The 20668-nt window shown below is 43.3% G+C and overlaps 1 protein-coding gene across 2 annotated transcripts in view; it reads left to right on the top strand.

The window, feature by feature from the left end:
- NOTCH1 (notch receptor 1) overlaps window positions 1–20668 on the top strand; it is an 82572-nt gene that overhangs the window by 40341 nt on the left and 21563 nt on the right. For both annotated transcript variants that reach the window (XM_044661274.1, XM_044661273.1), the window contains exons 4-15: window positions 540–878; window positions 6515–6637; window positions 7659–7892; window positions 8917–9072; window positions 9375–9560; window positions 10313–10426; window positions 12565–12678; window positions 15460–15693; window positions 16034–16144; window positions 18101–18293; window positions 18636–18781; window positions 19840–19953. In XM_044661274.1, coding sequence (XP_044517209.1) covers window positions 540–878; window positions 6515–6637; window positions 7659–7892; window positions 8917–9072; window positions 9375–9560; window positions 10313–10426; window positions 12565–12678; window positions 15460–15693; window positions 16034–16144; window positions 18101–18293; window positions 18636–18781; window positions 19840–19953 — 2064 coding nt within the window. The remainder of the gene's footprint in view (window positions 1–539; window positions 879–6514; window positions 6638–7658; window positions 7893–8916; window positions 9073–9374; window positions 9561–10312; window positions 10427–12564; window positions 12679–15459; window positions 15694–16033; window positions 16145–18100; window positions 18294–18635; window positions 18782–19839; window positions 19954–20668) is intronic.

The following is a 20668-nucleotide window of genomic DNA, read 5'->3' as shown; positions in this document are numbered from 1 at the left end:
GTTTCCTTAAATGTAAAACGAGAGTTAGAATTTTTTAAAGACATCCTTTCTAGCTTTCAATCCTAAGGGTTTGGGTCATGGCTCTGTTTACTTTATATCTGTGTGACCTTGGGCAAATGATTTAATGTCACTGGACCTCAGCTTTGTTGGAGTAGATGATGTCTTAAGACCCTGCCCAGTGCTAAATCCTCTGACTCATTGTGCTAAAAATATTTTTTTATTTTTTTAAACCTTTATCTTCCATCTTAAGAGTTGCTACTACGTATTAGTTCCAAGGTAAAAGAACAGTAAGGGCTAGACAATGGGGATTAAATGATTTGCCCAGGATCACACAGCTAGGAAATGTCTGAAATTTGAACCCAGAACCTCCCCTCTCTAGGCGTGGATGGCAATATACTTGCTGCCACCTCTAGAAATATTTCTGTGGCTCTTAAGTGATTCTCTCTTGGGCCTCTAATTTGAATGACTATACAGATAGGAAAAGCAGAATATTAAGTGTGAAGGGTTGTCATTCCTTATTTCTTCCTCTTTTCCCCCAGGTAAGACATGCCAACAGGCTGATCCTTGTGCATCCAATCCCTGTGCCAATGGCGGGCATTGTGTGCCCTTCGAGTCCAGTTACATCTGTGTATGCACAAGTGGTTTCCACGGCCCTACCTGCAAGCAGGATGTCAACGAGTGTACAAATACCCCTGGCATCTGCAAGAATGAGGGCACCTGTCACAACGAGGTTGGCTCCTACCGCTGTGTCTGCACATCAGCCTATACTGGCCAGAACTGCGAGCAGCTCTACGTGCCATGCAATCCCTCTCCCTGTCAGAACGGAGGCACCTGCCGTCAGACTGGAGATACCACCTATGAGTGTACTTGTCTGCCAGGTACTGAGTTCCCTCCCAGCCTCCTCTTTTCCTTTTCTTACACTATTGTATGTATTGTACCTAACCTCAGGCCCCTTTGAGGGAGATGGGAGTGGGAGGCTATATATCCTGTCCAGAGTTGAGCTCTTTGCGAAGTCAAGGCTCACCTACTTGAAAAAATTGGAGCATAGTCCAAGATAGCAGCCTGGCATATGGTGTTAGACCGTGTGCTCCAGGGAATAAGTCCAGAATGGGGAAAGCAGCCTGGTTCAGTGTAGAATGCAGCCCTGGATTCACATCCTGCCTCTGATGCTGACTGTTTGGCAACCTTGGATGTGCCCTTCCACTGCTTTGGGTTTCCATCTCCTCAGGTTTGTCGCGAAAGGCCTTTGGAAAGATCTTGAAAGGTCCCTTTCAGTTCTAGAGTGACAGCTACCTTTTGTCCTTAGAAAGCAAAGCTAGTGTAAAAACCTTCCTGGAAGAGCTTCCTCCAGCTCAGGGTACTGCTCTCTGCCAACATTATGTGGCCTGTCAGTTGCTGTTCTTGATGGGGGTTTGTGAGGGGGGAAGGTGTTTTTGAGAGAGAGAAAGTGACAGAGACAGGGATAGGGGGCAAGACAGACAAAGACAAAGAGTGGGAGAAAGAGACAGAAACAAGGGACAAGGAGGGAGAGAGGGAGAGACAGAGAGAAGAGAGACAGAGACAGAGAAAGATGAGAGAGGGAGAGAGACTGGCCTCTGCTAGAGTGTTTTGTTTTGTTTTTTAAAAAGGGGAAATGAGAGGCCCCTTCGGCCTCTTAATCCAAGCTTGTGCCCCAACAGTCTGTTCCTCAGAGATTCAGCCACCTCCACAACAGCTGGGGGCCCCCTGCGTGCAGACACCGGGTTTATGCACTTCCTGAGTGTCAACAGACAGCTGGGGAGGGAGGGGGCTGCTTATAGACAGTGGCTGTGCTCTGAGGTAGGGCTTTCTTTGGCTTGTGGATAGTTTCTTTTCAAATCAAAATTGCCTTTCTTCTTGTTAGGGACACAGAGAGAGGAAGCATCTTCCCCCAGGATGGAGAAATGGTATTGGAAGCTAGTGCTGTATGCAATTGTTGTGTGTGATTGTGTGTACTCAACTGGAGTATGGAAAGGGAAAGCTTTCTGTGAGATGAGCTAAGGAGCATGAAGGACCATCTCAGGTCCATCAGGTGACAAGGAAGAGCCCTAAATGGGAGTCAGAAGACCCTCGCTGTGGTCCCACCTTGGCCACTAACCATTTTCAGGACATTTGGCAGCTGATACCATTTCTTTGTGCTCATCCTTTAAATGGAGATTGGGAGTTAGACTAGATATCTTGAGGTCCTGCCAGCTCTTAACATTCTATGGTTTAGTAAGTTAGTTTTTTGTTTGTTTGTTTTTAACTTTTACTGAGAATTGGTTCCAAGGCAGAAGAGCAATAAGGGTTAGGCAGCTGAGGTTAAGTGACTTGTCCCAGGCCACATGTGAGGCCAAATTTGAATTCAGTTCCCCCTGACTCCAGGCCTGATGCTCAGGCCTGTAACTCTATCCACTGTGCAACTACATACCCCTTTGGTAAGTTTTTTTTTGGGGGGGGGCCTGTGCTAGATACAATGAGACAAGTGTCTCAGCCTTCAAAGAGTTCAATTTTTGGTTCTGGAGATATGACTTAAGATATATGAAACCACTAAGAGGTACAGCTGAGTATCCTAGAAGTTTGGCAAAGAAAGTGATCACTGAGGGCTGATGTAACAATTCATCAAATATTTACCAAATGCCTTTTGTGTGCAGTGCAAGGTGCTGGGGGGAGATGTGAACTTTAGATAAGATATGAACCCTGCCCTGATGGGGCTTACAGTTTAGTTACCCCCACCCCATTGGGAGATAAGACATAAACAGATAATCACAGTCTGAACTATAGCTAGGGTGGAGCCACTGATGCCTGGCTTCTTTGTGATAAATGTTGTAATTTGCAGCAATTCTGCAACAACAGAGCTTAACACCTAGTGAGAATAATTAGTTAAAAGAGAAAGCTAACAGATATTGGGTTGGAGGAGCTCCTCACCTGCTTCCCCCAATGTGTCTCTCTCCCTTGCCTCAGTGTCCTTATTCCCCTTCCTCCACTCTCCACAAACTGATGCTGGAATGTTCACTTTTTGATCCAGGCACAGTTTGTGGTATTTGCCTTGGGAATGAAATTTTTTTATGGGTATGAAAAAAATTTCCTTTATAACTTCAGAAAAATTATGATGAAAATGGTTATGATGTGTTGTAATTGGTAAAAATTATCTTTAAAAAAATTCCCATCCAAAAAAATTTCCTTTTTACGGCTTTGATTATAATATGAAATGGTATATAATAATCGGTGAGCATTTATTAAACACCAACTTTTAAGTATATTACCTAAGGTGAGAAGGCTGTTATTGATAATCTATAAAATTCTATGATGAATATCATAGGGAACATAGTGTTAAGATTTGAAAAATCCTCACACTTACAGACATCTATCTAATCAATCCTCAGAATTTTATGCTCCATGATGGAGCATAATGTAGAGTTAAAAGCTAGAAGAGTCTTTACAGATATCTAGTAACACCTTCTAATTTTGCAATCCTAGGGAGGTAAGGTGATTGGCCCAAGATCACACAGCGCATAATGAAAAAAGCTGGGAACTGAACCCAGGTCTTCTGAATCCAGATCTAGAGCTTTCCCTCCTGCAGCACAACTGAAGTGACATTTTGAGTTGGTTTTTAAAGAATGCAACACAGTATAGCAGAGAAAGCACATTCATTCTTATATCAGAGTGGCAGATGTTCGATATGTTTGAGGGGATATGACCGGTCCATTTTGGCTGGAGCATGGAGTGTTCAGACAAGAGTAATATCAGATGAAGTCTGACAAGTATGGTGGTGCTAGCTTCTGCAATGGAAAAGAAAGAAACAGGAAATGTACTTGATGAATGGTAGGGAGCCAGAATAGATTCTTGAGCAAGGAGTGACTTGTTTTATGGAAGATATATAGACCTTGAACTGCACCTTGAAAAAGTAGGAGAGGCCACCAGGTTGTTGTCAGAGACACCAGAAAAAGAAAGTCAAACTTTTTCTCAGTATCTCCCAGTACCGTGAGTGCCTAGCTCTGAATGTCCCTGATATCACCATAGGAAATAGTCCGTGGGTGAGCAGTGGGGTCTGGGTGAAGCAATGGAGGGTTCGAGGGTTGGGAAGATATATCTAGGTTCAGGGGTCACCTGCCTAGCCTCTCAACTTGCTTAGCTCTCCTTGCTCCTTCACTGTCAGGGCTTGCTGTCTGTGGACTGTCTTGCCAAAGCCCGCTATTGGTCTAGTTCTAAAGCAGAATTGTAGAGCAGAAGCCTGTTCTTGGAGGTAGAGGACCTTAGAGGTAAAGGAGACAACAAGGGATTGGGGTTTAAAGTGCAGGATCCTTGGTTTATTAATCCTGACTGGGGAAGAACTTGAATGGCAGGTGAACAAAGCATTGATTGTTTTCAGCCCCCACCTCCCTGATTAACAATTAAGCAGACTGGCAGAGAGCAGACCCAACCCTCTGCTAGGTACTGAGAGGCATGAGAGCAGATGAGAATCCCTGCCCATCTGGAGCCCACAGTCTATTTAGAGACATTAGACAGCCAAGACAAGCCTATACATGTCAGAGTGCTAGACTAGGTGGGGGACAGACTTCCCCCCTCCTGGATGATTTACTGCCTAACTTTCCAGTGTGGTGTGGTGTCTTGAACCTCGTTCAGGTGGGAGGTGGGATTGAGTTCACCAATTTGAACTGGTCTCACTGGAGCACAGCATAATAATCTGCCTACACCAATCTCTTGTGGCCTTATGTAAATGCAAAATGATGGAATTCTTGCATACCCTAAGAAGGCAACAATTCCCAGTCATTTCCTGCCTAGCAATATTTTCTTGGGGGCAATCCAATGGCAATAGAGCCTTGCATTTCACACCATAAGAGGTGAATGTGTCCAGTCTTTTACTTAGTTAAGGCACCTGGGAGTGTTTAGGTTGGATGTTTGTCCCCACTTGCTATAAGAAGTATTTGGCCGTGATAATCCATCTCTTATTTACTGTAAATATTACCGTTGGTCAGAGGAGTACTGGTGATGAGCATCAGCTTACACATTAACAAATCAGCTTCTATTTCTCTACTTGGCCAACAAATAAATGGCTTGAAGTCTAGCTCCTTTTTCTGACCCCTAGTTCCTGCCTTTTCCCATCTCTTTACTATTAATGGATAAGGCAAGTATGACTAGAGATGGGATACATTGCTTTGGAACCTTGGGGGATCTCTGGTAGGTTCATGGGGGGAAAGAAACGGGGTTGGCCCTCCTGATTGTCATGTCCCCAATCTGAAAGCCACTTTAAGAATGAAGACTTGGAAAGGTATCATTGTTTTCCTGTCCTGCCCCTAATTTCCTACTTGGCCTTTCCTCAAGGCTCTTTCAGGAAAATTCTCCCTAACTGGCAGGAGCTGGAAGAAGAACGGGTAACCCTAAAGAATGGTAGTCTGTTCTACAGAAATACAGCTCAGAAAAAACACAAGGTCTTGGGTTTTTGTTTTTTGTATTCAACTGAGACCTTAAAAATGTTTTTTTTCTTACTTCTCCTTGCTGCCAATTTCCAGCTTTGAGTGGGCATGGCTGGCAGGCAGGTATTGGGGGTGTCATTAACACTCCTGCTCTGGGGCAAAGCCCAGAGGGAAGAGGCTGAAGTAGCTTGGCTTTCTCCAAGGGCAGGAGGCAGTTCAAAGGATTCCTCCTCTGGGTAAGAAAGTTAATCAGTAACTGGCCACAGGTTTGCCCTGCAGTATAGCAGCCTGAAGCAATTAGGATCAGACCCTCCTGGGTTGATCATTGAGCCAGAGGGAGTGTAGTAGATTAATAGGTAACTTGGCATCCAGACTGCCTGATATTAGCTTCCTAGGGGTTGAAGGGAGTAGGGACCCTAGTAATTAAGGAATTAAGCCTCAGATTGTCCAAAGAGGACTCAAGTGTTCACCCCACTACCACCCTTAATACTCCCCAAAAGGTGTTAGGAACAGAACTGCTGGCATTGGGGTATATTGCTTTGTGAAATAGCCATGTTTCTAAAAAATTGAATATAAATGGAATTTCTATAGTTTATATTCTTCCTAACTTAGAAAAATCAAATATTTTGAGCTTTCAGTCTCTTGCCCAGATTGGTCATTTTACATGTGTGGGACCTTAAATCCACAGAAAGGAAATAATTTACTTAAGGATGCGCTGAGTTAGGGACAGAACTAGGTTAGAACCCAAGTCTCTGATCAGGCGAGTAATCTCTCCACTTCATCGCATTCCTTCTTCTACTCCATTAATCAAGCAAGCGTGCACCTAGATAGCATATATCAAGTGCTGTCCTTTAGAGTGAAATAGACTGTTGTCCCCTAAGTTGTTGGGAAGCTAAGTTTCCACAATAAGAGATTTCCAGAAAATAGAAGTTACTCCGGTGAGTTCTAGGAGAGGAAGACAAAGATTCTAAATGGCACCAATTGGTTGGGTATTGTTGGTGTGGACTAAATTGAAAAGCTACCCAATTCTTTTTTTTACCTTGATTCTTCCCAAAAGAAAGTAGTGGAGCCTAATTCTCCTTTTGCTTCCTTTCTCTCAGGTTTCACTGGCCAGAACTGTGAAGACAACATTGATGATTGTCCTGGCAATAACTGTAAGAATGGAGGGACCTGTGTGGATGGAGTGAACACCTACAACTGTCGCTGTCCCCCTGAATGGACAGGTAAGGGAGCAATTGTCAGACACCTGACTGAAGGGGAAAGATAGCGTGTCCCAGCCCAGGGAGTGGGGAAGGTTCATTCTTCCACATTCATTTCACGGTTTCATTGAGACTTCCCCAGATCCATAGGTCAGTGCAGACACAAGGTTTAAATGGCTGTTAATACCATTTAGCCCAGAACCAAAGCTCTGGAACTAGGAATTTTATGACTGACTAAATCCCATTTTGTCCTTTGTCCTCACCTTGTGAGCCCTTATCTACCCAACCCTTTTAGCCTTAGCTCTACCTGATACATCAAGCCCACTAATATAGGACTCTGGGTTTATGGTAGTATTGAACAGCATTTACTAGCCAGGTGTTTCAGAGACATCCTTTTGCAGTGTTTGAACCCAGAGAGATATTAGGGTAGGGGTGTTGTTGACCATGTTAAAAATGAAAGGACTCTATGTATCTCAATGTATATTCATACTGATGAACCTGAGTTATCAAAACAAAATTTAAATCATATTTGGTATATTCTGGTTAAGAAGATAATATGTAGCAGCCAGCTAGGTGTCTTGACCAGAGAGAAAGGCAGGCCTGGAGTCTGGAGGACCTGGGTTCAAATCTGGTCTCAGACACTTCCTAGCTGTGTGACCGTGGGTGAGTTACTTAACCCCATTTGCATAGCTCTTACCATTCTATCTTGGAACCAATTCACAGTATTGATTCTAAGACAGAAGGTCAGGCTTATGGGAAAAAAAAGAAAGCATATACATACGTCTTAATTTCTGTTTTTCTCTTTTCCTCTCCTCGCCCCCATTTTGAAAGGAATAACTGATTGTTTAATCCTGTGTAAAGGTCTGCCTCCTTAAGTACCAGCACTTTGTATTCATTTTAGTTAGACATCTTTGTACCATGATTAATGTATGTTGTCCCTGCTATCGCCTGTGAAATCTCCTAGCTTTTTGGGATAAGCCTTTCTAGTTCTCCCTTCTCCCCAAGGATTGGGTTTGATGGCCTCCTCTCAATCCTTCCCTCCCAGGTCAGTATTGTACAGAGGATGTAGATGAGTGTCAGCTCATGCCCAACGCCTGCCAGAATGGTGGTACTTGCCATAATACCCATGGCGACTACAACTGTGTGTGTGTCAATGGCTGGACTGGTGAAGACTGCAGTGAAAATATAGATGACTGTGCCAATGCTGCCTGCTTTCATGGTGCCACCTGCCACGACCGTGTTGCCTCTTTCTACTGTGAATGCCCCCATGGCCGCACAGGTAACCTCAGGGGAAGACTATCTGCATACTGAAAAGAGCTTTAAAAACAAATGTACCATAGGAGTAGGAGATTACTGGTACAAACCCCAACCGCAAACATTTTGGAAATCCAGATAGCCAGAATTTTATCTAGCTTCTAAGCATGACAAGAATACAAGCTTCTTTCAGGAACTTGTTTTAATACAATATAGAAACTTTTTAGGCATGTTAGTCACTAAATATTTATTAAGCGCAACCCATTGTGCACCAGGGTCTATACTAAGCTCTAGATATACAAATGTGAAAAAGAAAGACAGTTGCCACCCTCAAGGAGCTTATTATAGTCTGATGGAGTCCAGTCTTCTATGCTGTCTCCAGATCTATCTGTTATACCTTCAGTGAGCATGGGTCTTCAGTCAAAAAGAATGAGAAATTAAATCTTAAGTTTTGATGACAATCTAGTTTGTGTTCTGTAATCAGTTGGATGATGGATCTGTCATCAGTTATCAGGGATATGGTAGAGAGAAGGTATGAGTTGGACAATCTCAGTGGGTCTTTTGGTTCAGACTTTTTTATTAAGTATATGAAATTATATCCTGATTCATTTTTTTAAATGGCAATTCAGGGGGGCAGCTGGGTAGCTCAGTGGATTGAGAGCCAGGCCTAGAGATGGGAGGTCCTTGGTTCAAATCTGGCCTCAGACACTTCCCAACTGTGTGACTCTAGGCAAGACCCTTAGCCCCCATTGCTTAGTCCTTACCACTCTTCTGCCTTGGAGCCAATACACAGTTTTGACTCCAAGATGGAAGGTAAGGGCCTAAACAAACAAACAAACAAATAAATAAATAAAATAAAAATAAATGAAAATGGCAGTTCATCTCTTGAAACATAGAATCATTGTCGGAGATACTGGAATGACCAGTTTAATTAATTAATGACCAATTTAATTAATTAATCTTCTAGTCATTTGAGAATTTAATGTGTCATGCTGGAGGTAAATTCACATCTCATTTCACAGTTTTTTCACCAACCCTTTTCACTTAAGGTCTGCTTTGCCACCTTAATGACGCTTGTATCAGCAACCCTTGCAATGAAGGCTCCAACTGTGATACCAACCCTGTCAATGGCAAAGCTATCTGTACATGCCCTTCCGGCTATATGGGACCAGCCTGCAACCAAGACGTGGATGAGTGCTCATTGGGTATGTGGCTCAGCAGGTCCATGGTGGGGAGCTTCTGGCTGCCAGTGTGACACAAACTGAATCCTTGTACTGTGGTCATACTACTGGGGGAAGTAGGCCAGGAGAAAGACCCTGCTACTGGGGATCCTCCTAGTCAGGATCTGGGCAGAAGAGGCATAGTCTAGTCTCTTGTTATTTTTACTTTTTTTTTTACTTTTACTTTTTACTTCTTTTGGGATGAGAAACAGCCATTTAGGGCTCAACTCCCAGGTTATGGAAATTCTTTAAATCTACTTTTATTTTTGTTTCCCCCCCTTTGATAGGTGCTAATCCTTGTGAGCATGCCGGTAAATGCATCAACACTCTTGGGTCCTTTGAGTGTCAGTGCCTGCAAGGCTATACTGGACCCCGATGTGAAATTGATGTCAATGAATGTATATCTAATCCTTGTCAGAATGATGCCACCTGCTTGGACCAGATTGGAGAGTTCCAGTGCATCTGCATGCCAGGTTTGAAATGGGAGTTTTCTCCAACCCCACTGGGGTGGGCATCCAGTGCTTTGTTCGTCCCAGATCTTGCTTGGGGGGTTTAGGCTCCCCACTCTTAGTAGCCATGCATAGGACCAAAGAAACTGAACCAAGGTTGGATGGACTTGGCAGTTAGCAAAGGTCAGAGCCTAAATAAGAGTAGGAATACAGAAAAAGTGGGCAAAAGTAGGAAGAACCCTATGGTAATAGGCTAGAGGAAGGTGTCAGAAGCCCAGGAAAAGAGATGGAAAGTAGAAAATACACAGGAACTGGTATAGGATGACATACAAAAATTGTTAGGAACAGAACCATCTTTTACTATTTGCTTAGATTTGGGTTTCTGATGTGATAGTAGAACCCTGGCCTATGTGTAAGGTTCTAGATCTGGCTCTGGTACTTACTCTTTTGCATGAACTTGGGCAAGTAATTTCTTCTCTCTGTGTCCTAGTTTTCCCTTCTAGAGAATGAAGGGGCTAGACTAGATGGCTTTTCTCTAGTTTCTTCCAGCCTTGACATTCTGTGATTAATAATTATGATTGCCCTTTGCTGTATCCCAAAAGCTTCCTGCTAAAGGATGAATCTATCCAAGCAAGATTCTCCTGGGGCCCATAGGTGGAGAGAAAGGGAAGTTCCTAACAATTGCTTATGTACTGAATCCTGAGAGCCCTTCTCTCTCCTGCCATCATACTTCCAATACTAACCCCATTCCCTCCTCTCATCCCCCCACCTCCTAGGCTATGAGGGTGTTTATTGTGAGATCAACACAGACGAGTGTGCCAGCAGCCCTTGCCTGCACAACGGCAACTGCATCGACAAGATCAGCGAGTTCCACTGCGAGTGCCCCACGGGTAAGGACTAAGGATGGGCTGGCTGGGCGGTCGATAGCCTTGCCTCTCAGCGTAAGCCTTTGTAGTGGAAACAAAGTTGAAATTAATCCCCTCGCCAGAGGCAAGTAAGGAAAGGTGGATTTCCATGCTGGCAGCAGGGCCAGCCCCCTGGAGTCCCAGGCAACCCACTCTCCTGTAGCCAGAATCCTTTTTCCGCATCAGGGGATGCTGCCATTTTGGCTAAAGATGTCACTGGATCACAGGCTCCGCTCTTCACTGACTCTTCCAGATGCTCAGAGGGCTTGTGTGCTCATAAGGAATGTGTAGTAGCAGGAGCAATTTAATTAATAGAACCAGCTTTGATCCTAGTTGCCAAGTTTGTCATCTTGGGCATTTAACCTTTGAGTCTCAGTTTCCTCATCTGTAAATTGAGGAGGTTGGACTAGATTTCTAAGGTCCCTTCTAACTTTAAAAGTTAGTGAACCCTATGAATCACATCCCTCTTTCTCACTCCAATCCCCAAACTGAAATTTCTCCTAGGAATCGTAACTCAAAGAAGGGTGTATGGCTGGCCTAAAGAAAGTGAGAAAGATCTTGGCTCTATGCAGAGCCCTGGGGTAAAGGCTAGAAGAGGAGATGTGGTAGGGGGCTCTCCGGTATGGTACAATGAGCAATATATGTAGAAGGAGAGCCTAGGAGGATTGGAATTCCATTTCAAACTCTTTATCATTAACTAATTGTGACCTTGGGCAAACTGTTTCCTTGCTTTAGCTTCACTTTTCCCATGTGTAAAATGATCGTTTTAAACCTGAGATGTCCCTTGTAGTCCTGGCTCTCTGTAATATTAAAGCAATACCTCCCTGCTCTTCATTTGGGAAGAACCTATTGTCACTGGGGAAGTGATGGTTTCCAAAAATTATGCACAAAAACTGAGAGCAAGTGGGCAGTCTCTTGAGTACTAAGGGAAGAAAAGAAAGTGAGAATAAGAGCAATTGGATCAGGGTTGGGGGGGGGGGGAAAGAAGGGGGCTTTTATTGTTCTTCTCATTTTTGAAAAAGCTAGTTAATGTAAGAAAGCTGCCCAAGGAAAGGGCAATTGGGCTTTCCCTGGGTAGAGCAAAGAAATCCAGTCACCTTCCCAACTGAATAGTTAGCCTCAGTTCTACCTGTTAGTACATGCACATGGTCTCGGTCTCTGTCTATCTGTCTGTCTATCTTTCTCTCCCTCTCTTTCTCCCTCCCTCCTATCTCTCTTTCCCTCCTCCTCCCCCCTTTTCTCTCCCTCTGTCTCAGTCTCTTTCTTTTTTTTTACCCTTTTGCTCTGAGGTAGAAGAAGAGGGTGGGCTAGGCCTTCTGAAAACAGTTAAAATGAAAATTAAAAAGTTTGTGGTTGAAAAGTCCCCAGCGTGGGAAGGCTGGAAGAGGGGAGACAAGCCAAAGAGCCTGTTAGGGGCTTGACTAAGGTGTCAGTATCCCAGGGGAGAAAGCAGAATGGGGAAGGGGGAATGGCCAAGCTATGAAAGGATTTCAAAGTTCAGATCTTTCACTCCTCTAGAGATGTAAATAAGATATTCCAGACATTGGGTCAGATCCCCCCATTCACAGCCCTATGTGGCTGTAGCTATGGCAACCCAGAGTGGGCTTGAAAAAAAATACCAGCTTCTATAGGCTGGGGGGGGGGGGAAGAATGCAGAGGAGGGACAGTGATCAGAAGGGAGGGAGCTGAAAGAAATTAAGGGGCTTTGGGCTAGGGCAAGAGGAGAGACTTAGAGTTTGAAGAATGTCCTGGAGGGTTTTTTTTTTCCTGAGATTTATTAAGAGAGTTTTATTCAAGCCTAAGGTTTGGAGAAGGAAGAAAGCAGGTATTTGGAAAAATACTTATTGAGCACTCCATAGTGGCGTGTGTGAGCAAGTTTTGGGGAATGGGCTGATCTTGTATGAATGGACCAGTTGGGTGCAGGGATGGATGACTAACCTAACTTTATGAGGGTGGGCTACTTGAAGAGTCAAAGATGGGAAGGAAGCTCTTGGCATAGCACCAGAGAAGAGAATCCTTGCTGAGATGCCCACTTCCCTAGGACTTGGCCTTTGAACGGGGCTACGGATGTCTAGGAGAGAAGAACACAATGGCTGCTAACTTTTCTCTGCTCTGGATTTCAGGCTTCAATGGACACCTCTGTCAGTATGACATCGACGAGTGTGCCAGCACACCTTGTAAGAATGGAGCAAAGTGTGTGGACGGCCCCAATACCTACACCTGCGAGTGTACTGAAGGTGTGTGTGCATTTGGGGGTAAAGGGAGGGTGACATGGGCCGGGGAGCGGTAGGGAAAGGGCTCAAAAGACAGAGAAGAAGGGACCCAGTTCTTGTTATCTAAAGTAGGCTCAAATAGCAATAATAATTTCTGTGCTGAAGCTCTGTACTTTCCAAACAGTAGAAAAAAATACCAAGCCTGGGTAATGAGACCTATGAAGCTGAATCACAGGAGAGATTTTCCTCTCCAATCACTTAGTAACTCTTGAAGTCCCCATTTTCTCATTCAGAAAGGGGAGAATATTCTTGCACTAAGACCATTATAAAAAGTGCTTGGTTGGTCTCAAAAGGCTATGTAAATGTGAGCTACAATTACATACACGGTTTTGACAGGCATAGTTCTCTAGTTTCTGAGTGAATAGCAAATCTTTGGGGCAACACGGAAGAGAAGTAAAACTATTACAGACAGGAATAATGATCATTTAGAAGATATAGTATGGCTAAGGAGAGGTCCATGTACCCTTAGATTCAAACTCTGAAACCCTGAACGTTGGTATATTCCATATGAGGAGGCAGGGAAGTGTATGTGATCATTTCAAATAAAGATTTCCTTTCTACTTTCTCTGGTATTGGAATGGGTAAACCCTTTGCTATCCAAAATCCTCTGAGAGTTTTGGAGCTAAGGTTTTATTCTAATCACAGTAATACTAATAAATCTTTTATATTTGTGGCACTTTTAACTATTCCACTCTCTCCATAACTGAAATGTTTTATTTATTTATTGGTCTTTTTTTTTTTACATTTTAAAAAAAGATTCAAAAATTTATTTACCATTACCTTTCTCCATCCCCTCCTCCTTTGTAAGAAATAAGTGGTCAATCAAAATGATTCATTATATTGGCTGTCTGAAAGTGAATGTCTCATTCCATATCTACGGTCCACCACTTTTCTGCTCAAGGGTAGTCAGCATGCTTCCCCAATTGGCTCTGAAGACATGATCACACACTTTTGATTAGAAGTCTAATCTATCATTGGTAGCCTCCTTTTCATTGCATTATTGCAATCTCTGAGTAAATTTTTCCCCTGGTTCCCATTATTTCACTCCACAGCAGTTCGGATAGGTTTTTCAAAGTCAGATATAAGTCCAAGATAAATCTTCATTTCTTATAGTGTAGTAATATTCCATTATATTTGTGTGTTAAATTTATTCAGGCATTCCCCAGGTGATAAACACACAGGCTCCTGCTAGATGCAACATCAAAAGTGCCACTAGAAATATCACTACTGTGTATGTGGGCCATTTTTCAGTGGCATCCTTGGGATATATGCCTGGTGGTGGTTTTTCTGGATTAAATGTTTTTATTGTTGGGGGTTTTTGTCCTCAAGTCATTTTTGTAGTCATTTGATTCCCTGACATCCCTGTGATGTAGGAACAGTGACATCTCTTGTCCTTCATTTGACAGATGAGGAAACTCACTGGTCAATGCAGGCCCCCTGAGCAATGCTTCCCCATCTCAGGTGAAGCTGCTGTTTCATTCACAATCCAGTAGTGCTCTTAGAAACATTGGCATTATTGGTTGTTAAAAACGCTTTGAGATCACCGTTTGGGAGCAGCTGTTCAGGGGGTGGCTTAAGCAAGCTGTTGGTGGTAGCATAGCACGGGTTTCTCTTCGGCACAGGGCCCAGAGACCTGAGGAACAACTGGGAGAGCCGATGCCGGCAGCCTGGCGTTCAACAGAGCAGCCTTTGTGCAGCTTTTGTGGGGCCTTCCCGCCAGAAGTCAGAGTGGGGCCATCCCTAATGAGCGTGTACACAGTGCAGAGCCCTGATGAGAGGCGGGAAGTGTTGGGTGGGGGTGGGGGTGCTCTTAGAGACAGTCCGAGCCAAGAGACCAGTCCAAGGGCAGGGGGAACACAAAGAAAGGGTTGTAAGTAGACTGGAAAGAGCCTTGGCTTTAAATCTTGCCTATGCTTCTGATATGTTGTATGACCTTGAGTAAGTCATTTTTCTGCTATCTGGGTCTCAGTTTTCAAAAATCAGAGACTTTTAGAGCTGAGAAGGACCTTGGAGATCATCTAATCGAATCCCCCTCATTTTTACAGAGGAGGAAACTGAGACCCGGAGACATGGTGACTTGCCCAAAATCACAATTAACTGTATAGGTCTAGGACTTGAAGTTGGGCTTTCCAATGCAGGGTTCTTTCCATTATCTGTATAATGAGAGAATTGGACTAGATACTTCTCTAAGGTCCCTTCAAGGCCATTAGGTGGTGGGGTCTGAAGTCAGAAAGACCTCAATTTAAATTTGCCTCAGACATTAGCTGCGTGAGTAGGAAATCAATAAACCTCAGTTTCTTCTACTATAACAGCCCCTACCTCCAAGAATTGTTGTGAAGATCAAATGAGATAATAGCTGTGAAATGCTTGGTACATTGCCTGGCACATGGTGTGTGCTTAATAACTGCTTGTGCCCTTCTCTTCTAATGGTACCTTTGCAATTCTAGAGACTTCCACCTCTCCAGACCTAGGTCTCTCCAATCCAAGAAGGCCGCTCAGTCTCATTTTGTTCCCTTCAGCCTATATCTCTCCAGGGTGGGAAGTGATGCAGAAGGGGCAGTGGTCTAAGGCTTCTAGAGAGAACTGTCTAGAAGAGTATTTTGGGGTATGGTGGCAGACAGCAGTCCTACAGAACTGGGACTCCCGCCACATATGCCTCTGTTGTCCTCTGCTAAAAGAAGCAGGGGATGAAGTGCTTGAGCCCCCAAGCTGACTGCTTCTTCGGTGGTACCCTCTCCCAATCAGGTTTCACCGGTTCCCACTGTGAGGTGGACATTAATGAATGCGACCCCGACCCTTGCCACTATGGAACCTGTAAGGACGGCATTGCTGCCTTCACTTGCCGCTGCCAGCCAGGTTACACTGGGCATCGCTGTGAAACCAACATCAATGAATGTCAGAGCCAGCCTTGCCGGAATGGGGGCACCTGTCAAGACCGCCACAATGCCTACTACTGTCTCTGTCTCAAGGGGACCACGGGTGAGAAGTACTTTCTGGGAGTGGGTGTCAAGGCAGGAGAAGCAAAGGGAGGGATAAGGCTGAGCACAAAGGATGTAAGTTGAGAGTCAGACAGACAGACAGACAGACAGAGAAAGAAACTTGTCTTATCCGTATGTATGCGTATATATGTATTTATATGGTTAAGACAAGAATTTGGAGACTTGAAGGTGAAGGAAGGCCATGTGTATATGTTTCTCTACCTATAATGATATTTTAAAACCTAAAACTACACTAAGACTTTTAGAATGAGTGAAAATCCCTTGGGAGGCAGAGCAGGAATTAAGCTTGACATTGACTGTTGATTCTCTTTCCAATCCAGGGCCCAACTGTGAGATTAACCTTGATGACTGTGCCAGCAACCCCTGTGACTCTGGCAAATGTATAGACAAGATCAATGGTTACGAGTGTGCCTGTGAGCCAGGCTACACAGGTAAGGAGCATGGGGTTCATACCCCTGTTGTGGTTGGTTCTCTTAACACCCCCAAACCCTTGGATCACTAACATGTGTCCCCATCTCCTGTAATTAGGCTGTCCCGGTCCCACTTCCCAGCTCCTTGTTTTAAGTCACTTTTGCCCTTAATTAAGGCTGACAATCTAATTGGCACACAGAAACAAGCAAGGTTAACCTGTGTTTGAAACTTGATAGGTTGCAAATGAGTTGTACAATTAGTAAGGAACTTGGCAGGAGGTCAAGATCACTGAAGGTGAGATGATCAGAGAAAGCTTTGTGGGGGACATGATCTAGGTTTGAAGAGTAGGTGGGATTTGGCTAGGTGGAAATTAGGAGGGGAGCAAAAACAAGAGTAGTTACTTGAAAAATGCACGATATATTTGCAAGCCAATCATTTAATTTGACTGAAATAAAAGTGGATTTTTATAGGCGAGTAGAGGGAAATAAAATTAGAAGGTGAGGTCGTGGCTTAAAGATTTTGAACCATCCTGTAGAAAGAAAATAAGGAGTTCTTGAAGGCTCTTAATTAAAAAGGGAGCTTCTGGAATGAGATCTGTTTTAGGAAGATGGATATGGTTACCTTGACAAAATTGGTTGGAGGTAGAGAGGCCTGATTTAGACTATTGCCAGGCATTCTCTCTTGGCTTTAGGATTACCAGCTAACTTCCTGGTCAGCATCATTCTGATTACCCAACAGCCTTCCTCCTTTCTTATAGTTTGGCAGGGGGGTGGAAAAGGTACAAGGAAAAAGATATGTTGTTCACAAAAAAAGAGGAGGAGGTGGTCAGTGAACCTCATTTAATTTCTATGTGTCTGTTTCTTCCTGTAAAATGAGGGGGCTGGACTAGATGATCATTGATCTCTATTTGGGTTCTAAATCCTGTGATCCTATGATCCCAGTGTTTTGGGTCTCAGGGCTATTAGGTTCCTTCCCTTGTTTGACGGGTTGATTTGATTTCCAAGGGCAGAACTTGGATCAGACTATTACTACTTACCAATGCCTTCCAGGCCTGACTCAAGGCACCAGCAAAGAATTGATATCTGACTCAAGGCACCAGCAAAGAATTGATATGTTTTATTAGGACCACCTTGTTATAAAAACTTTAAGACATGGTCCCTCCCCTGGTCAACCTAAATCAAGAATATGCATATGAGTGTAAAATGCAAACCGGAAAGGACTCCTAGTCCAAGCCCCTCATTCTATAGGTGAGGAAGCAGAGGCCCAAAAGGAGAGGGATCCCTGCTTTGGGAGAAGAGATCTTATGGAAGAGATGCTGAGAAAGAGAGAGACAAAGAGATAACAAGAGGAGGGGGCCAGTTGGGAAGAGACAAATAGTTAATATTATTAACAATTCTTTTCTAAAGTTGTTGCACATTTGTTTTATATGACAGTTCATGGTACCCTAATGAAATAGACAGGATACCTGTAATTATCCTTATTTGGTAGGTTGGGGAAACTGAGCCATAGAGAGAGAAAGGAAAATGTTCAAGAGTCTCACACTGAATTAGTGGCAGAATTGGAACTAATACCAGGGTCCTAATACTCCAGGCCAGTGTTCTGTTGCTGTGCTACATTTTATAGGAAGGGGTCTAGGGCAAACTGAAAAATCCCTATAGCTCCTATGAGGGAGGCCTTAGGATTTAGAGCTGCAAGGGACCTTCAAGGTTATCTAGTCAAATCATTTTATTTCATAGATGAAGAAATTAAGGTCCTGGGAAGTTAAGGGTCCAATCCAAAGTCAAGTAGCTAATAAGTAGGAGAGCCATGATTGAAACCAAGGTTCTCTGACACCAGAATTACTTCTCTTTCTACTTGACCAAGATACTCATCATCCTTTATCAGACTGAAGATAGTGAGGCAAAAATCCATTGGAGAGGGCTTTAGAGATCACTATTCCACTGATTCTACCCCCTCTTCTTTCCCCTCACCTCCAGGGAGTATGTGCAACATCAACATTGATGAATGTGCTGGAAACCCATGTCACAATGGTGGCACATGTGAAGATGGCATCAATAGCTTCACCTGCCACTGCCCGGATGGCTACCATGATCCCACATGCCTTTCCGAAGTCAATGAATGCAGCAGTAACCCATGTATACATGGGAAATGCCGGGATGGCCTTAATGGGTATGTAAAAATCCTGCTTCAGGGAGTCAGATGATCTCAACTTTTATCTCTAGCACATCTTATTAGTGGGACCCCTTGGCTTCATTCTGCTGTATCTGAAGATCCTAATTTCCTACCCTCCTTAGCTAGATTTCTTAACTTGAAATACAGAAAGGTCCCTTAAAGGAACATCCTCATTTCTGTTACTTCACATCCAGAAAAAAGAAAAGGGAAATCTCTTTGAATCCAGCATTATATCTAACCATCTGCTTATGCTTAAATTATTTCATTTCAAGGTGGTAGTCAATGCAAAATGAGAGTATGTTTATTCTAGATGGTAAAGAGACTTTGCTCTTTATTTAGGTACAAGTGTGATTGTGACCCTGGCTGGAGTGGTACCAACTGTGACATCAATAACAACGAGTGTGAATCGAATCCATGTGTTAATGGAGGGACCTGCAAGGACATGACCAGTGGCTATGTGTGCACTTGCCGTGAGGGCTTCAGTGGTGAGTGAGGTGTGGGGCTTAGGTATCTTGATAGCAGAGAGGTATGGTCTTCAGTTGGAGACAGACTGAGAGTCTCTTTAGCTTTCTCTTAATTCCTTTGCTATTTTCTGTTGATCTACTGATCCTTGGCTATAATCGTATCCTTGAGAAGCATAGAGCTGGTGAGCCAAATTTAGGGAACCATCCTAGCAAATGGAATGTTCCACTTGGATTTCATTTGCAAAAATGTTCACTAACCACTGAGTAGAGAGGGCTCTTTACTAGTTGGGAAATAATTAATTTAACAACTAACTATTGTTGCACATTCATGGCTCTCCAAGAAATGTTATGGGAATTTCAAATATGAATAAAATAGCCTCTACCTTCAAGAAGCTTCCTGTCTAGTTGAGGAAACCAGACTCACATACCTAGAAAATAATATACCACTGTAAGAATGGTAAGAGATAGCTAGCCACAAGTATCTAGAAGTATAGATGGATGATTGTCAATTCCATAATGTCATTAGGAATGATCTGACACAGCACTATAAATGTGAAATACATTAACTGAGGTTGAATGTCTGGGCAAGACCTTCTTTTACTCTTTAGTCTGGAGTCTTGCCTGACCAAGACATAGAATAAGGAAAAGAAATTTGGGAGAGGTAAATGAAAGAGGGAGTGCCAAAAAAGAGAAAAAGCTTGAGGAGAAAAAAGATTAGAATCGTTAACCTTTAGAGCTAGATGAGACCTTATAAATACTCTAGTCCAATCAATGGAGGGAAAAAACTATGGCCTCAAAAAGGGCAAGGATTTAATTGATGTTACTTAATAAGTCAGTTCATGGCAGAGCTGAGACTAAAACCCCGGTCTCCTGCTTCTAAATCTAGTACTCTTTACACTGTACCATAAAACAGAAAAGAAGATGTGCGTAGTATAGGAAGTAGGAAGGAAAGGGCCCCTTAAGCTCAGGGACCATTCCCCAAAAGCACCTGGGCCTTTATTCTAGAGCCTTTTTCTTAAGGAAGACTAAGGCCATCTTCGAGAAACTGGAGCTTATGGTTTGTTTTTTTTCTGTCCTAGGCCCCAACTGTCAGACCAACATTAATGAATGTGCATCTAACCCATGTCTGAACCAGGGTACCTGTATTGATGATGTGGCTGGCTACAAGTGTAACTGCCTCCTACCCTATACTGGTAAGAAAACACAGAGTGGGAGGACATTGATAACTGTGATCCCTTACCAACACAGGTGTATGCACTTGCTCTGTCTCCTTTTTATCCAGAACCTCAAAAACATACTCTATTCCAAACATTCCCAATCCACTCTCGGGGCCATCCTTAGAGTGATTCTTTTTTTAAGGAAAGTAAGTTTGTCCCTGAGTTAGTGCCATTAGGGGATTCCCCCACCTCCAAAAAACAGTGACTTGTAGTCTGTGTCATGAGGGAATTTAGAATCTAAACCATTTAGGGGAAACTTAACACTTTGCAGAAAGGGAATAATGGCTCTTAACTTAATATGAGCAACTTAATATGACTTAATGGTCCCCTGGAGCAATTGTATATCTTATGAGAAGAGAGCAAGGTGGGATCTAGAACTTAAAAACTAAGAAGACCAACTTGTCAGGGATTTGCCCCTATAGAAATATATCATCAGTTTTGAGAAGGGGGTATCAGGCTTAAGGAAGGCAATTATCCTCTTTGGTGTTCCCCCTACAGGTTAAAAATAGGTCTAAAATTTGTCAATGCATAGACTCATAGAGTAGACTGTCCAGAGTTGGAAAGGCTCTTAGAATATAGAGGGTCAAAGTTGAAAAGGGACCTTAGCGACCAACCTATTCCAAAAGTTTCCTTTCACAGTATAGGTAAACTGATGCCCAATAGGTTTTATTCCTTTTCCAAGGAAAAAGAT

Source organism: Gracilinanus agilis, chromosome 2, assembly GCF_016433145.1.
Source record: "Gracilinanus agilis isolate LMUSP501 chromosome 2, AgileGrace, whole genome shotgun sequence".
Lineage (NCBI taxonomy): Eukaryota > Metazoa > Chordata > Mammalia > Didelphimorphia > Didelphidae > Gracilinanus > Gracilinanus agilis.
The sequence above is the reverse complement of the archived record's forward strand: the minus strand, read 5'-3'. Positions and strand labels throughout refer to the sequence as shown.